At 43.2% G+C, this 19,195-nt stretch overlaps 1 protein-coding gene across 1 annotated transcript in view; it reads left to right on the plus strand.

The window, feature by feature from the left end:
* ino80 (INO80 complex ATPase subunit) overlaps positions 1–19,195 on the plus strand; it is a 42,187-nt gene that overhangs the window by 21,016 nt on the left and 1,976 nt on the right. The window contains exons 26-34 of the mRNA XM_037751696.1: positions 4,731–4,858; positions 11,439–11,533; positions 11,958–12,030; positions 13,493–13,651; positions 13,750–13,852; positions 13,992–14,080; positions 15,433–15,591; positions 16,051–16,222; positions 18,624–18,842. Of these exons, the coding sequence (XP_037607624.1) occupies positions 4,731–4,858; positions 11,439–11,533; positions 11,958–12,030; positions 13,493–13,651; positions 13,750–13,852; positions 13,992–14,080; positions 15,433–15,591; positions 16,051–16,222; positions 18,624–18,842 (1,197 nt within the window). The remainder of the gene's footprint in view (positions 1–4,730; positions 4,859–11,438; positions 11,534–11,957; positions 12,031–13,492; positions 13,652–13,749; positions 13,853–13,991; positions 14,081–15,432; positions 15,592–16,050; positions 16,223–18,623; positions 18,843–19,195) is intronic.

Consider the following 19,195-nt stretch of genomic DNA (forward strand, 5'->3'; position numbering starts at 1 on the left):
CAGGCCTCTAATTGGGTCAGGACCGTGTCAGGCCCCTGGCTCTGGCCCTACAGGGATTGGATTACACTGTCGGGGGACAGACAGTAGGGGGAGGGAGAGAGGGTGTACAGGGAGGGGGGGAGAGTTTGTAGTAGCGGAGGAGGGAAGGATGGAGAGGGAGCTGGAGGGTGCAGAGAGAGGAGGGACAGGGGAGTGTGTAGCTTAATCTGCCAGCAGGAGGTACGGAGAGGAGGAGACGGGGAGAGGGCTGAATACCGCTGTTAGACTGGATTGGATTTAGGCGGGTGGGTGTGTGTGGTGGGGGTGCTATGAAAGGGGGGGCAGGGCAGGTGGTGAAGCTTGATATGTGTATCCATAGCAACAGCAGAGTGGTGTGACACCACATGGGATTTGCTTGTGTTTTTGGGGTGTGGTCTTCTTAACGCAGTCCTTGTCCTCGTCAGTCCACAATTAGAAAGTTGTTTTGTGTCCCATTTCGGTGCATTTTTTAATCCCAATTTGAATTTAGACACTCAGAAATCGATCCCGAATGTCCTGCTGTTTGGTTTTTGTGTGAGGTGATCCGAGGCTCCTTTTGTTTTGCCATCGGCTGCATCGACCTCACGTCGCCTTTGTCTTGGCCAAAAAGTTGCACTTGAACACACTACAAAGACAACAGCCGACGGCCAACTACCACGTACGTTCTGCGCCTGCGTGAGAGGAAATAACTCCTTACCAGCAGGTCGCAGTAGTCTGTATTCGTCATTCAAAACCGGAAGACCAAGGACTGTTGTTATGATACGTTCATGAAACAAAGCGACATTTGCCCGACCATTTCACACCACTCTCATAGCGGAGGTTAATAGCTTATATAATAAAAGATCAATACTTGACGACGTCCGTGTATCGATACACTATTGCCACGCATAATATCGCGATATTATGCTGCATTGATTATTTCCTCCGTCCCCGTATATGATATGACTGTAAACTCATTTTGACTGAATTTCAACTGAATGAATCCCGAAGGCCAATTCATTTAAAGCGCCATGCGAGTTAGTCGTATAGACGTATCCATTTTAATCCCTCGTAAGCTCTCCATAATTCATGCTACATACATGGTTACTACATCCTCACGTTTATGACCAGTGGTCATGCATTTCACTGCAGCCACATGTAGCTTATAATGTAAGCCATAAGTGTTATGTTGGAATGAGACGGCCCACCAAAAGCCCTCCCGAAATCCCAATTATTCATTTTCTTGGCTCCGTTTCACAGGGTATGGCAGCGATATTTAGAAATAGGGATTTTCTGTATGCTGCTCTAAATGTTTTGAACTCGGCCACCTCTCTCTCTCTGTAAGCCACATCGCCGGGCTTTAGGGAGTTTGGATAGTTGCAGGGGTCAGACGGCCTCGTCGTTTTCTGTCGGACATATGTTTCCCTGCTTCCCTTCGATAATGCAACATCTTTTTTTTGTTCTAATCATTTCTCTGCAGGCTGAATGCCACTGAGTTTCAAATATGTTAGTGATCACAGGCTGCCCTCAGCTAAAGATCAAAATGTAGGAGATATCATCAGTGTGGTCAAATATCAGAAGGTGGCTTTCTTAAGGAGCAGAGCTGCTCTCCTATTAATGGTCTCCTTCATAATCCTGCCATAAACAAAAGGATTACCCCGACTGCCATGGTCTCTTCGTACAGAAATAATAGCATCCAACTGCTTAACATGGGATTTTCAGATTTACAGTTTATGCCCTTCAAGAATCAGATTAAATACATACAACATCCAGTCCTGTTTGACCACAAAAATCCTCAGATGGGGGGCTTTAACCCGTCTTCAAACACGACAGCGGAGTCTGGAGGCTTAAATATAATCTGCTAAACAGAAACAGATTGGTGGCAGGGGGTTGAGCAATTTTGCCTTTTATATGAGCATTTTGCGTCTTTGCCAAGCGGTGGTTTTGCATCTGGGTGGTTGGTATAGCGTGGCCCGCCCGCGCTGGTTTGGTCAGTGCCCTTGACTGAGCAGCAACCCTGGTTAGACTGGCACCTGCGGTGAGGAGGCCCCCACGTCTGATCTCGACCACAACACCACCGCTGCCGCCACCGTGCTAATACCGCCTCGCTGTAGCCGGAGCCACCGCAGACCCCCTTCACTCTCCGTCTGGACCTTTTTTCTTTTCCGCACGTCTCACGCTCTCGCTTCCTTTTACTTTTCAATTCATCCACTTTTCTTCGACGCCAAGGCCAATTATAGGCCTTTGATGGGAGGATACAGTGTTTGTGTATCTCGAGGGAGTGTGGTGCGCTGGTCTCTTGGTACATACCGATTTGGACCACAGCAATGTGTAATAACTGCCTACCTTTATAGTAAATCTATAGTTAAGTTGGGTGTGCTTCAGTTAGTTTATTGTCTCCTGCTATTAGTGTATTATGAGTATCTTTTCTTATCCCCCTTGTCCATTTTCCCCTTCTTTTTCTCCATCTCTCTATCTTTTACTCCCATTATATCTCAGTTATTTGTATTCACTCACTGAGAATAAAAAGGAATGACAACAATAGTGAAAAGCATGTACACTTTGCCCCGCAATACACCAGCTGTGTGGAGGAAAAACCCAACCATATAACTTTGATTCAGAACTCAACACTTAGGCGTTTTAGGACTGTGTGACCAGGGTCGAATGTATTTCACATGCTGACACCACACTCTACTATGACCTGTAGGTGAGCGCTCCAATACCTCCCCAGAGTGTTTCCCCTGTTCATCTGTTCTATTAGTTCCTCTTTAACACCTCTACAGGGCCTGACCTTTTTTTGGGAGGCTATACTAAAGGGTCACAGGTCAGGGTTCAGCCTGAGTACACATTAGCATAGAATGCTTCTGGTTAAAAAACGGAGAAAGATCCAGTTTGTTGCATACTTTAGCGCGTGTGATTGTCTTTGTGATGACTTCATATCCGGGTTTTACACATATTTGTGGCAGGAAGTTGCTGTATGCATGTATCACAGCCTCAGTTTAAATTTTCCGAGCATGTGTTTTGGATTAATGGGACGCGATTTTAACGCGTTTGGTTACATTACATTGACAAAGCAAGGAAATAGGACTGGGAAATATTTATAAACCCATGTTTTCACTGTACAAAAGGGCTTGGGAACAAGTGTCCCAACTCGAGTGCGAGTACGGCCGAGCCTGACTCTCCCACAGGGACTCTCTTGTAACCCTGGCCCGACCCAATGTCACCCGACCCTGGACCTGGCCTCAGGTTCTCCCCGCTCAGGGTCACGACCCCTTGGTCAAACACCATAGTGTGCCTGTCGCCGGGTCGATGGTGGCCCCGGCCCTTTTTCTCATTGTGCCATTGTGCCAGATGACGTTAATTCCTCATCAGCTGGACGTGGAGGGAACCACTTCAACAGCACACCCAGGGTCAGGTTGCTTCCCCATTTGTTGGTCGTTTGAGGGCCGAGGAACACCTGATGTGGTGCTGGCAGTAACGTGACCAAGGCCAACTGCCAGGCCTGTTTGTTCGTCTTTTGTGCCATTGTGTGAAATGGAGTGTAAATCACCTTTTTTCTCCTCACAATTTCTCTTTCTTTCTCGTTCTCTCTCTCTCTCTCTCTCTCTCTCTCTCTCTCTGTGCTCTCATCAGCAGTCCAGTCAATAAGGGCACACGCTTTATTTAAACAATCACCAGATCAGGGGCAGATTTAGAAGGATTGATCCCCGGGCTGATCCGCTCTGGAGGATACAGTCTTATTATCGAAGACTTGTATTGATTAGGGAAGAGTTAATACCCTCTGAATTGATTGGGCTGCTTTTTTCTCTATTCTGCCAGTGAGCAAGTAAGTCCATTCTGGTAAACGATAAGAGATAGATGGGTGTTTTTCAGGTTTTGTTAATGATCTAAACGTACTAGGGCTGTCAATCAATTCAAATATTTAATCGCGATTAATCACATGATTGTCCGTAGTTAATCGCACATTTTTTTATCTGTTCAAAATGTACCTTAAAGGGAGATTTGTCAAGTATTTAATACTCTTATCAACATGGGAGTGGTCAAATATGCTTGCTTTATGCAAATGTATGTATATATTCATTACTGGAAATCAATTAACAACACAAAACAATGACAAATATTGTCCAGAAACCCTCACAGGTACTGCATTTAGCATAACAACATATGCTCAAATCATAACATGGCAAACTGAAGCCCAACAGGCAACAACAGCTGTCAGTGTATCAGTGTGCTGACTTGCCCTAAACTGCATGTGATTATCATAAAGTGGGCATGTCTGTAAAGGGGAGACTCGTGGGTACCCATAGAACCCATTTTCATTCACATATCTTGAGGTCAAGGGACCCCTTTGAAAATGGCCATGCCAGTTTTTCCTCATTAGAATTTAGCGTAAGTTTGGAGCGTTTTTTTGCCTCCTTCGCGACAAGCAAGTATTACATGGTTGGTACCAATGGATTCCTTAGGTTTTCTAGTTTTTTTCTGTTTTCTAACTACAAATTAAAAATCGGAAGTTGCGATAATGCATTGAAGAAATTAGTGGCGTTACTGTCGCGTTAACTTTGACAGCCCTAAAATGTACATAATGTGGAGATCTCATATTTGGATACAACCTCAGGGAATGCATTTTTAAAAATGTTGTGCTTGACATTCTCACTGTGTAAAATGAGTCGCATCATTCTCTCGCTGTCTAGGTAGTTTGGGTTTTCACTTCTCTTGTCTCTTCCTCTTTTTAGATAAGGAGAGCCTGATCACGGAAAGTGGCAAGCTGCACACCTTGGACATCCTGTTGAGTCGGCTAAAGGCCCACGGACACCGAGTCCTCATCTACTCCCAAATGACCCGCATGATAGACCTGCTGGAGGTATAAACACACACACACACTGGACAGTTATTGTGATATGTTTAAACTCTTCCTCTACTGAAATTAGTTATTAATTAAACGATAGTTTTGTTTTAATTTGAGTTAAATAAGAGTCCAATGTCACACAGAAAACACTTAAAACAAGAGTGTTATTGGCAAGAATCTGGCGATACAATGCGTATCATGATACAGGGGTTACGGTTCAATATATTGCGATATATTGCGATACTGTAAGAAAGGCGATATATTGTCATTTTTTAAAATGTAATTTTAGGAAAACTGTCACAAAGAACACACCATCATATGCATAAAATCTGAGTAAAAAAAGTTGACTTTTTTTATGCAATGAGAACAATGGGATCTGCATTTATCACTGTCCCTGTAACATCCGACATCATAGCACTACTGTGAGAGGACACACACACTGAGAGGTTGCATATCTTTGCAAATGAAACAAAGTATTGACTGAGTTAATCTTTGCATGTAGACTACTTATTGAAAATCGATACCGTGTTTTGGAGAATCGATACAGTATCACAAACCATAATTATGCAATACTCAATATTTTTTCGATATTTTCTCACACCCCTAGATAACACACCTTTAATGTGTCATTTGCATATACTTGTGTTGTTCCGAGCCAGTTGTTTAACCGGTCGGCTGCCACCGGCGAGGTATTGAGCTGCAGTACCTCTAATCAGCCTGCCTGTCCCTCGTTAGCGGACTCATTAGACGGCTAATTAACAGGTCAGGGCTAATTAGCGGGGTCTCATCTGCAGGGGAGGCAGCCAGATGGGAGAGAGATGACTGGAAGGAGCGAGGTGGAGGGGAGAGGGGGGGAGATGGGAGTGGCAAGGGCCTTGGGGTTAGAAGAGAGTGAAATTCAGCAGAAGACAAAAGGTAGTTGAGGAGGCAGAGGGGGATAAAAGAAGGGAAAGAAAGATCAACACAAAGCCAGAAATGAGAAAAGCCAGGACGATTTTAAGTGACTCTTATTACTTTTATCTACACAGCATAAGTGCTGTAAGCTGCCTGGATGGGCACAGAGTCAACACACATACGTCATTATTATCGTTTAGGTCATTTATGAACAAGGACTGTTAAATTCATGCTGAAGAAAACCACTACATCAAACAGAGAGACACTGTCTCTGTTTAAGCTTCTTGGCTCGCTGTAATCTGTTTTTTGAAGTTGGGGGCAATCAGGTTGAAGTACAATTAATTTATATAAACCTGCGTCACCGCCGCTCTCCGTAGGAAAAACAATGGCGCAAAGCAATTCTGCCGGCGGTCATGTGTCGACAGCCTCGGTGCAATACTCTATTGTTGCCTCCATATTTGTTGCAAACATCGCCATGGAGCCAAAAGCCTCTGGCATGATGTCACTGGGAATTCCTTCCCCATTCACACGGTGCAGCGCTGTTTCCACGGCCAACTCTTTTGACGGCAGATGGACCCAGCCCAGGTGGTTAAGGGCTGTCTTCCTGCGTGTCTGGACAACAGTGGGAATGCCTTGTATTTAATTTAAGGCCGTAGGAAAACAGCAATGGTGAGAAGATGGCTTAGATAACGCAGGCTAATTAAGTTCTTTGTTAACCCTTTCGGACCCAGGCCAAAAAGTTATTTCTTTCTCCTGCCAATTATGTGCTTCTTAAAGGGAACCTATTATGCCTTTGTGCTTTTTCCCTTTCCTTTAGTGTGTTATAGAGTTTATAGAGTAAAAGGTCTGCAAAGTTACAAAGCCCCAAATCCACTCCAAAGGGAGTTACTCTCCCCCACAGAAACACTGCTCCTGAACTGCCTGAAACGCCTCCCTTGAAGTCCCGCCTTTTCTTCCATAATGTGGTGATGTCACCAAGTAACACGTTTGCATAATACCTACCAGCTAGTTTGGCACGCTCTCGAACAAAGCTAGTTAGAGCAGAGCTGGAGCGGAGTCCGAAGAGTTTGTTTCGGTTGACCAGTCACAACAGAGTGGGCCAGCTGACCAATCAGAGCAGACTGGGCTTTTTGGGAGGGCGGGGCAGGAGCTGAAACAGAGCGTTTCAGACAGAGGGTGAAAAGAGGTGCTGCAGCACAGCCAGTATGAGAAAAGTAGAGCGTTTTTTTTAACAATAAAGCGTGTAAACACGTTCTAGTAGAAACACAAAATACAAGTATGCACCTGAAAATATGCATATTAGGTCCTCTTTAATGTCTCTTATTAGCTTGAAATATGGATGTATTGCACTTTTTTTTCTCAGAATGACCAAGACTATTTAAAAATGAAGATTTATATATAAAGTGAATAGTTGCAGTCAAGATTTCTAATGGATTATATATACAGTATAAACATGTAGAATTTGGTTTCGCATATCATTTTATTAGAATTGTGAAGGTGTCAAATATGATAGCTCATTACAGGACAGTAACACAACCAACCAGCATAATATGTGTTTTTTTTTGGTGAAACTGACAGCAATTATGAGCTCAAAAGTAATTTATGAGTAACTTTTATCCAGGTTTTACTCGAATCAAACCATATTACTAACCTTTCTGACTTCAGAGGGGTCGAGACTAAACACCTAGAATGTGAATAGTTCACTAAAACATCATAGCCAATGAATAACACTTGGATTGCTATAACAACATGCAAAGAGGGGTTACAACCAAGTGTGATGGTTAAGTTTGTTCATGTGCACCAGGGCTATTTATATGTTGAATGACAGCGAGATAGACCAATCAGTTTAAGTGCAAGCCACACTTAAACAGTGAGTAGGACGGTGGTATTCTGCTGAGACTGATTAAGGGTTAATGTTCTTCTTACTGACAGCCCCACCAAGCAATGTTCTCCAGGACTAATGAGCCAACATTACAGTGCCTTTTTTACAGTATAAGAAGTGACCTCATACAGTAATGGGAGGCCGTGACAGCGTCTCCTCTACTAATGCGTTAAAGAGAATCAAGAATTCACCCAATCTGGCTTCAGTTTTCCTAGACCGTATTATCTTTGTCATCGGTTATGGGGATAAAAAATTCTGCAGATGGAGTTGATTTCCTGAACATGAGACTGTGACTAAGAGAAAGAGTGAAGGAGAGGCTGATGCTAATCTCTGTCATTAGCGTCATTGTTTTCGTCGCCGGTCGGCTGCCTGGTTCTTCTGGTGACATCACGTAGCTTTGGGTGATGGATCGTCGAGGTCCGGGTGGCCCGAAGAAAAATAACATTGTTGAATTTCTCTGGCAGCGGCCGATAGTGGAGCGGGACCGCCAAAGCCACTGCCCTCCTGCTTTGGGTTGTGTGTCTGTGGCTGCTTAGACGGCACTTTACTGTACTGCAAGTCTGCGGCTTAGGTTACAGCGCTGGCGGGAATGCCCACAATGACTCGATGGTATTGCAGCCAGAAAATCAGCAGCAGATTTTTGTTTATAATGTGGGATACAGTGAGCCACCATTACGCAATACCAAGCATGGATGAAATTGGGATAGTTTTATGATACAGTATATTTCTGCTACACTAAGATTGTAAATACAAAGAAAAAGTGTGAATTAAGAGCCATGTTATAGGGATTATGGTTGTGGATTTTTATTTATTGTAAACATTAATTTTGATAGATGGATGGATAATGTTGATCCACACTTCTATTATGGTTCATGTTCATGCGATAGTCTGACCCGTGACGCTGTTCTTAGATGTGACTGGCCCAGAAGCTACTGTGAGTCCATGTGTTATTTGTATAACACACTTTTTAAAGAGTACTCCACTAATTTAGCGTTACACTCCTATAACACTGTAGGACTCATGATGGACAGTGTGAAACAAAAATGATTGAAATCGATACAGCACAACCAGAGAGTTTGTCTTTTCGTCGTTCACTCTGAGATTTGGAAGTGTTATGCTTGTAGCGGCTAATGTGGCCTCAAGCCGCTAGCCCATGGATGTATTATAAGAACTGGATACCGGACGTCAAGATGCCGCCTATTCATTCCAATGAGGATTGCTCGCCTGGCGCATGCGCCAAAAAAGTTTTCTAGTTTCCTGGTTTACTTGCGTGGTATGCGGCCCACTGAATATGCACAGTAGTGTTTCTGCCGCTGGCTCCACCCGCGATCTCCTACTCGGCCCATAGACTCTACATTGTGATGACATCACATATTTCTTTAATCGCCTTTCTCGGCTTGAGGAAAGTTTTACAAATATATAACCTCCATGGATCAAATATTCACAATAGAAAGAATTGAATAGACCTTGTTTGCAGTTTTGAGATCTCCTGTCAACAGTTTTACAGACGTCTATAAAACAATGGTGGTCTATGGGGAAAATGCTTTTTGGGCCACAGTGGAATTTTTTTTGTTGCTGCAATACAAGTGCAAGTGGCCACTGGAAAATATTGGAAGTAAGGCTGATTGGCAGCACTGTATCCAGATCTTGTTTCTAACTTGTTTCTAACTCCACACCCCCGTATTTTTTTATTTCCAAACTTATAGTCGTGAGACCCAACCAAAGCTGACTCAAATGACATCACATGGGGCAAAATATCAGACTCAGCGCAGCTCCATCTGGAGTTACAAAAAAGGCTTTATACAACTTTTTTCACATATTATGCAAGACCTGCAAACAGACTTCGACGTGTCATTTACGTTAATTGTAGCACTCAAAGTTGTTCTGCTGTCGCTTTTCCAGTATCAGGCTGGTAGAAATAGTTTGCTACTGTATGTATTATGGCACTGAAAGCAATTATGACACACTGGTGTGAGATGCAACTCAGCCCTGATAATGGCTTTTGTTATAATGTTGGCAATCTACGCTGTTCGCTGGCAAAAAAAAAATTATTTATAGTGCCACTACATGTTCTTTTCTTTTTCTGTAGTATTTTTAGCAGTTGTCGGGTTGGGAACAGACTGTGACTGTGCACACTGTGTTCCCAACCGGGGAAGTTGAGAACAACCTGGCTGCAACTCCTTGCTTTTTTTGGTTTTGGTTTTCATGCACGTCCAAGTGCCAACTCGGAAGATTTAAAGTAAAAATGCAATTTGAGCAGAGACAGAAATATTAGACAGGAAAGAGGAAATGTCACCATGCTTTTTAACAAATAGCTGTTCTCCCTTGCCTCTCTCTCTCCTCCCATACATCATTTCAAGTTTGTGGTTATCATATTTCACAACCAGAAATATTTTGTTTGACTAAATATGCTCTTATAATAAGGTGCTGACAGAACAAGATTAACATTTTGTCCAGTTAAAGGTCGTCCTGAACCTACACCTTGATTTATAACATTTGCATTGGAACACATTACAGAATCAGTGAAACACTTCAGAAATAAAGCAGCGTCACTTATGATTAAAACCAAACCAAATGAAATACGAGAGAAAACCGCCAGCTGTTGAGGTAAAGATTTCAGGACTCGACAAGCTTTAAATCATGGCAGCTGAAGGTTGCAGAGATTGTTACCGACTCTGCTCAAGACTGAGAGACCTCTGATCTGTTTCTGAAACCTTTTTTTTCCGCTGATTTAGCCACAGATGAATTTTTAAGATTAGGGAGGCTGAGTAAGGCTTTCTGTAAGAGCAACAATATCTGCAACATCCTGCTGGCAAGCTATCAAAACCCAATTCAACAAGGTTAGCGGCATCTTGGCGAGCAGAGGGGCTAATGGTCCCTAATGTGGTGTTCACTCGGAGCAGATGGGGCTGTTGGGAGCGGAGCCAGGAGGGCAGTCCCTGCCGGGACCGAGGCCCCGAGTGTCATGACAGGGGTTTGTGGGGGTCACAGAAAACATAGTGTCAAATCATTGATATCATCGTTAATGATTGCGAGAGGTGACTTGTGATGTGCGCCAGCGATTGTGGCTGGTTCATCGGTTCGGGGGCACCGACGTGTTTGAGTGAGGAGGTCGGGGGTTCAGGGCAGTGCTTTAAAGAGAGATCAACGTGTCACCTCATCACTGCTGTTGCACTTAAGTACCCCTCCCGTCAGGACCCACACACAAACACACTCTCACACAGAACAGCTTAGCGGACATTTGGGAGGATAAAGTATCAAATTCTGCATTTCTCAGTGTCTCTCTGGGCTTGGATTGAGGTTTCAACTCTAGAAAATGCACATAAGAAATGTGGGATTTTGACATTTTGGACTTTCTGTCAGAAACAGAAATTCTTACATTAAAGATTAGTATTTCTTGACCGTTGGAAGTTGACAAGTAGACCTGCGGGGCTTTATCTGCTCCTCAAGAGAAACACTCAAGTAGCAGTGCATGTTTGAGAACTTATTAAATTCAGAATAACAGTTTCAGATTCCAACTTCTGGAAGTTTGTTGGTTCCAAAGTCAGCAGGGAAAGTGATCCAGGAAGGTTTAGTTCAAATCCATGTCTTCAAAAACCTTATTCATGAAGTCTATGCAGGACAGGATGAAAGTGATTGTTTATGACAAGTTATAGCAAATATTTTTCTAATATTTGAATATTTGGAGACAATCCATTGAACTTGGACTGTACTATACTGACCTCTGGCAAACAAAAGAATAAACGTTGGGCTAAGTACAACACCACATATTGTCTCATTGGTTTTCTTAACAATTTTTTCCCATCTCTCTCCATCCAGGAGTACATGGTTTATCGTAAGCACACCTACATGCGCCTCGATGGATCCTCCAAGATTTCTGAGCGCAGAGACATGGTGGCTGACTTCCAGAGCCGGTGGGTAAAGATATTTGTGTCTGCATGAAACCAAACACCCACTTTTTACCACTAACTAACTGTATATCCGCCGTTTTCGTATATTGCAGCAATCAGCAAATGGTTTAATCTTACATGTGTACGTCCAAATATGTGTGTGCATATATTTCCTAGTGATGCTCTGGTTTACATTAGTGTGCAGCTCGGAGGCGCCGGTGTTATTGGTTCTTTTGTGGTGGGGGGGGGTTGTAGGTGAGAGAGTTTGTGGTTTATTCTGCGGCACTCTACCGTTGGTCTGTGGTGTTGAGAATGGTTCTTAACTTATCCATTATGCTGTATATGGATATTTGTACTTGTACAGTTGTAAATGATATCTTTACATTTTTTTGTGTGTGTCTCCCTCTCTGTCCCCCCTCCTCCACTTCTCCCCCTCTACCCTCTGTAGGACGGACATCTTTGTCTTTCTGCTGAGTACGAGGGCCGGAGGGCTCGGCATTAACCTGACTGCTGCTGACACTGTAAGTCTCGGTTCCTCAGCATTAATAATACTAGTGCAGTGCCCATTCTGAGCGCGTGCCCGTCTGGAACGGGCAGTGTTGTCGAGATCTGCGGTATGGCTGCTTGTACCCACCAAGTGTGAAGTTGACTGGATGAACAGTTCTCGAGATATGCGAAAGACAGTCATATATACATACACAGACAGAGAATACGTCCTTTATAGTTAGGTGATGCTGCTGCAGCGCCAGCTATTGGCCAAATGGCTCCAAATTTGCCATGGTCATTCAGACATGATATCTACACACATCCACCAAATGTGGTCCCAATAGCACAAAGCGTTCAGGAGCTATGACATTTTTTGTAATATAAACCCTGCCAAATTTGATGGCCAGCTATAGCAAAGCTGTATGGAACATCAACAATCCAAAACTTTTTCCGGCTTGGTTCAGAGATGTTCTGTACCAAATTTGGTGACAAAACGCCCAACATTTGTATGAGGAGTAGCAAAATATCAGATTTGGACACAATTCAAAATGATGGAAAATCAATCTAGATGCAAATGGGCGTGGCTTATATAGATAGATTCGTCTGGACCCACAGAATCCAGGAAATTGTGTTAGTTTTGAGAGTTACGGTTCATAAGTTACAAGCCAAAACGAAAAAATTCATTGTTATAGCGCCACCATCTGGTCAAATTGCACCACATTCGACACCGCACTCCCTTGGGTCCTGAGCAATACACCCGCCAAGTGTGAAGTAGATCGGATGAGCGGTTCTTGAGATATGCGAGGGACATACAGACAGACAGACAGACAGACAGACAGACAGATTCCTCGCTTTATAGTTAGATGTTAATATAATGACAATATATAATGTGTGTGTGTGCATTGCAGGGGGGTGATCATTCATATAAAAACAATGATCTTGTAACAGGAGAGACTTCAGAGAGCAGTTCCAAAGCACACTAGAGCACACGGATTGAAGGCAGTAAACTTTATTAAAGACAAACTGCGTCTTCAGCAGAGTCGACGCAGTTGGCGTCGAAATGTTAATCTTTAATAAAGTTTACTGCCTTAAATCCGTGTGCTCTAGTGTGCTTTGGAACTGCTCTCTGAAGTCTCTCCTGTTACAAGATTGCCCTGCTCTGTGAGCACCGGACAGGCCTACTATTCCTTGTGAGATAAACAATGATCTCTCTCTGTGTGTTTATCTCAGCATAATCTCCCTTTGTGTCCCCATAGCCCCGTTCAAGTGGGATTAGCTTTCATGACAATGAGTTTGAAGTGACTGTTAACACGGGACATCTGTCATGTTAAAGGGCAGTTCACTCGGGATAACACACCCCTGTAATTAGACTCAGGAATTGCAGAGAAGGGGAGTGTCCGCATCGCGTCCGGTGCTGTCGTCACGCAGATTGACCAATGTGGTAAACAATAACAATACGGCAGAAAAGTGAAGTTAAAAGATGTTTTTTTCCTCCAGGTCATCTTCTACGACAGCGACTGGAACCCCACGGTGGACCAGCAGGCCATGGACAGAGCCCACAGGCTGGGTCAGACCAAGCAGGTCACCGTCTATCGCCTCATCTGTCAGGGGTCCATCGAGGAGAGGATCCTGCAGCGGGCCAAGGAGAAAAGCGAGGTCCGAAACACAAGCACTCTTCCATACGACGCACAGAACATGACAAAAAGTTTCAATTTGAGAGTTTGATTAATGCTTTATTGTTCTTGTGTATTAAGATCCAAAGGGTGGTGATCTCTGGAGGCAACTTCAAACCAGACACACTCAAACCCAAAGAGGTGGTCAGCCTGCTGTTGGACGACGATGAGCTGGAGAAGAAATGTGAGCGTTCTTTGAGGCACCTTTGTCTTGGTTTAATTCAGTGTTCTTTGCACAAAAGCTAACTCTCACCACAACTATATAAGGAAGGAAGAAAAAATATATTAAAAAAACTAAAAATACATTGTGTCTTCACCTGCAGTGCGTCAGAGACAGGACGAGAAGAGGCAGCTGGAGGAGTGCAGCAAGGTGAAAGAGCGCAAGAGGAAGAGGGACAAGTATGCCGAGAAGGTACAGTACAGCATGATCAGCGGGAAACCCTCAAACATCAGCAGTTGTAGGTAGAGCAAAGAATACATAGAGGAAAAAAGAAAGGATAGAACAAATGTAGGGGCGTAAAATAGGATAGGAATGAGGTAATGGAGGAAAATAGAGGCTGCATTAAGACCAGGGGGGGGGGGTAATTGAAAAAAGGTTCACCCTCATGTGAGCATGACTGTGCTCAACAACCTTAATTGCATTCTGGCTATGAGATTTTAACCCTCTAAGACCCACAATAGACCCATTTTTGTCTTTTTTAGGGGGGTACAGGGGGTCTTTAGGGGTAAATAGCAGGTCAACAGTAGATGTCACATAGAAGTGGTGTACATCATCTGAAAGCTGGGAACCTGAAGATTGATTTGAGATGCAGCTCAGCACTGTGTCTGTGAGGAAATAAGTATATATTATATATATATTTTTAGTTTGATACCACTTGTTACACAGATTTGGTGCTAAAATTAACAATTTTTCCCCCATCGAGAATTGATCAAAATAATCAGTAATCCCTCCAAAATACCACATCAAGACACCAAGACCTTGAAGAATACCATAGAAAAAGCCATGCTATGATTTGGTATCAAAAACCTTTGACATTTGGACATTTCTGCAAGAATTGCATTTTTCTGCGATTGAATGGCGAGCACTTCAGTTCTGGAAACTGCTCAGAAACGCCCTCATCTTCAATCTACCTAGGAAAGCCATCCATCCTCTGAATACCCTAGGTCTCGTCAAAATGTAGCCACATTTTGGAGCATTATTTAGCCTCCTTTCCCGACAAGCTGATATGACATGGTTGTTACCAATAGATTCCTTAGGTTTTCATATGATATCTGTACCTTCACTCTAGCTCTAAAACTGAACCTGCTACAGCGTCTGAAAGACAGTAAAGTCAGTCGGGTCACGGGTCTCAGGGGGTTAATATGTCTTATATATAAGCGTATAGTTTTTCCTGATGGTGAATACATTGGGATTTGTTCTCTGGAAGACCACAACTATTAAGGGCAAATTTCAAGGAAATCCAGCCATTTGTTTGAAATACTTTGTCATGGACTTCAGAAGAGCTAGATGTGAGGTCAGACAGGAGGTCACAAGCATCATTAGCTATCATCCTCTGGGGACCGTATCCACAGATCCACATTTCATGGCAATCTGGCCCGTACTTGTCGAGTTATCTTTCTCTGGACTTGAGTGTTGGGACAGATGTCCTTAGACCTCTCCAGAGGTGACTAAAGGGTATGAGATTTTAAGCTGCGACAAGAAACAGAGCGGGTGTGTGAAAATGTATGCAAGCTGACCTTTCCCCCTCATCTGTTTCTAACCAGAAGAAGAACAACGAGGAGTCGGAGAACAAGAAGAAGAAGGAGGTGAACCTGGTCATCTCTCACGCGCCCTCGGCAGACAACTCCAACCTCTCTGCAGACGGAGACGACTCCTTCATCAGCGTCGAGATGGACTCGGCCATGCCCAGTCCCTTTAGTGAGGTGAGGGAATCCAGGGGGGAAATATAGAAGGGAGAGAGTGTCTGTGAGGCAAGTGGAGGAGGGAAACACTGTATATCACTGTGATTTATGTTGCAGAGAATGGTAATGGCTGCTCCATTAGGATACTTTGGAGTGAATCCACAAACTGTCTCCTGTACTCCTTTTTTTGGTTATTGATTCCTCTGTTACTTTCTTCTTTCATTCTATCCACCTCTCACTCTTTGCTTTCCCTCCTTCCTCTCTTCTTTCTTACTTTCTATATCCTATCTATTCCATCCTTCCTTCTCTTCTTTCTGTTGCCTCCTTGTCCTTCGCTTCTCCCTTTCTTCTCCTCGTCTTTCCTTACACACCGTTCCTCTATGGTTTCCCTTTGCCGTACCGGCCCGGTTCCCTTTGCTCCCCCGTGGTGCTGACCCCCAGCCTGTGTGTGTGTCTGTGTGTGCTCCTGTTCTCGGCCAGATCTCCCTGAGCAGCGAGCTCCAGCCCGGCTCGTTGCCCCCGGATGCCGACGCCGACGAGAGCAGCAGCGACATGCTGGTCATCGTGGACGATCCGGTGTCCTCCGCGCCGCAGTCCCGCGCCACCAACTCCCCCTCGTCTGTGTCCGGATCGGTCTCTGACAACATGAACGGTGAGAGAGGAAAAAAATAAAATTTTAGCCGAGCTTTGACCTTGAGGTGTGAGTGAGTTGAACAATATACTGTATAGCTGCTAGTGTCTTATTTCAGGATCGTACTGGAATGATTGATGACGGGATATTTGCTCGTCAGTGTCCCCCTGAAATATGTTGGAGCTGAAGACCTGATTTTACTCAGCCAGCTTCAGAAATTGCAGTCTGTAAAATTGTAAATGAACTCTTGTTATTTTGCCTTATGAAGCAATATATCACAAACTTTATTTCTCCTTTTAACCTAGACAAAAGCAGCACAGACCAGATGTCAGTTCTTACCTTTCACAATAAAAGCCCTAGACATATAATATTCGCTAGGCAAGCATTTCGCGTTTTCGTGTTGTTTATTCGTCACATCCCTGTTGTGTAGCTGCCTTAAAACAGTTGTGGAAAGTAACTAAGTATAGTTACTCAAGTATAGTATTTAAGCACACGAGGTACTTGAACTTGATTATTTCCATTTTATGCAACTTTATACTTCTACTCCATATTTTAACTGACATCTATAATTACCGTTTAATTTGCGGCTTTAAATTTGATATACAAAACATATGATCAGTTTATAAAATCGTATATTAAGTAGTTCAAATGAGTTTGAACAACATTGAACATTGAAATTCTGCTTAATGTAACCCCAAAAATGTAGGCTATGATAAATGTAATTAGTGGATAAACTGTTCTGCCTCCTATCTGGACACTCTATTTATACTCACAATCTGTCATTCTAAAAGCTCCAAATGTGCCAAATAAAACCTAACCTGTGTGTTATCTCTGAGACAGTATTATCGTGTTTGAACGCTGTTGGAAAAGCAAATCTCACATGAAGGTCATTACAGCACAGAAGTCCTACTTTGTTATGTTCTCTTCACTATCAGGACTTGTGTTTTAATAGGCTCGCGTCCATCGAGACAAGTAGTCTGTTACCTCACATGTATTACGCAGCTGATTATTTAGATTTATGAGGGTTTTATTTTTGCCTTGGACGCAATGTTTCAGTATGTTCCGTACTGTGGGATCCAGATAGATAGTGAGCCTATAGTTTATATCGCTTGTACTTTGGATGCGCTGCAATAAAGTAATCCCTCCTAAATACATGCTGCTCGGTTGAAACCCATTTGGGCTTTTTGCCGCCATGCTAAGAGGCTCCTGCCAGAGAGATGATTAAAGAAGCCCAGCGTGCGGGGAGAAAGTTGGTGCTTTCATAGTTTCGACTGACGTTATAATGACAGGTTTGAAAGAAAGAATGAAGGTTAGAATCAGTGAATTGAGTGAAAAGGGAGGAAGGGTGAGATTAAGGCCTGAAGGGGAGGGTAAGAGTGAGGGATTTATGGAGGGTTTTCATCTGTGCCTGGGTGTTAGTGATAGGATAGGCTCATCTCCCCTCAGAGAAGGGTCAGATATACAGTATTTGGATGGGAACATGCAGAGAAACGCAGACCAGAGGAGAGAGGAGGGGAGTCAGAAAGAGGGAGGGAAGGTACCGGAGGGATTAAGCACATTACCAGTGAGGCACAACACTGGCTCTGATTCTGCAAACACTATGGAAAATGAGAGCAATATTCCAGTTTGTGCTTGAGCCTGTACTTAGGGTAATGATGAGTAATGATTAATGTGTAGTTATTACTCTACATTACAGTAAAACTATCATGTCTGTATATTTGAAGGACTCGGTTAATGCCAAGCTAGACAGAACATCTCTCTTGCAGTGCTGCTGTGTATTCCTGCCTATCTGCAATTTGTTTAAAGGTCCCACATCATGCTCATTTTCAGGTTCATATTGTATTTTGTGTTTCTACTAGAACATGTTTACATGCTGTAATGTTAAAAAAAAACTTTATTTTCCTCATACTGTCAGCCTGAATATGCCTGTATTTACCCTCTTCCTAAAACGCTCCGTTTTAGCGCATTTTGACGGAATTGCAACGGAATTGCAACAGAATTGCGCTGCTAGGCAACAGCTTGAATCCATGTGTACTTCCTGTCAGCTGATGACATTCACATACACTGCAACCCGGAATAAACTGGGACACATTTAGAATGTTTACATTTAAAATTGTGTCAAGGGTCTAAATATTGTATATTCGTGACATCACGAATGGACAGAAATCCTGATAGCTTGTTTCAAATGCAGAGTTTCTGAATACGGGCTGTTTGTATTTCCCTGTGGATTGAGTGTTTCGATACTTTCACAGTATTTATATAGGACTTAAGCCTGCTTTGTAATAAAAAAACATGAAAATATCACTTTATTATAATATGGGACCTTTAAGTCATTATGTATTCAATGAACTTGTACCACTTTGCTTTGGTACAAGAGCCTGATTTTTGTTTTTACTTTTATGCGTTTGCCTTCCTCCTTCAGGTGTTTCAGCCTCGGAAACGATCAGTCCTGGCAGAGGATGCAGGTCTGGGCGGAGTCGGGGGCGGCCCAAAGGATCAGGAAGCGGGACTAAGTGTGGAGGGAAAGGACGTGGACGCAAGTCAACGGCAGGCAGCGCAGCGGCCATGGCAGGAGCGATGGCTGGGGCGGCAGCTGCATCTGCAGCAGCTTATGCTGCGTACGGTTACAGTGTTTCTAAAGGTTAGTGGATATCGTATACGCTTTCACACAAATGCACTGACACTGGCGGGCCATGTGTGCCCTGCACAGTAGGGCTGCAACTTACGATTATTTTAGTAATCGAGTATCCTACCGATTATTCCATCGAGTAATCTGAGAAGAAACATTTATGCTTTATTATTAAAGAGCAATAGTGAATATACAAAAGAGAAAATACGACGCGTCTTTTAAAATGAACAACTAATTGGTTTCTTTAGAACAATCAACATTTTTATTACTTAAAAAATATTATAAATCATTATTATAATATTATACAATAATAGTATCCGTCAAAACTAAACCCATTTAATGCTTTTAAGTGCAATATTACATTC

Source organism: Sebastes umbrosus, chromosome 18, assembly GCF_015220745.1.
Source record: "Sebastes umbrosus isolate fSebUmb1 chromosome 18, fSebUmb1.pri, whole genome shotgun sequence".
NCBI lineage: Eukaryota > Metazoa > Chordata > Actinopteri > Perciformes > Sebastidae > Sebastes > Sebastes umbrosus.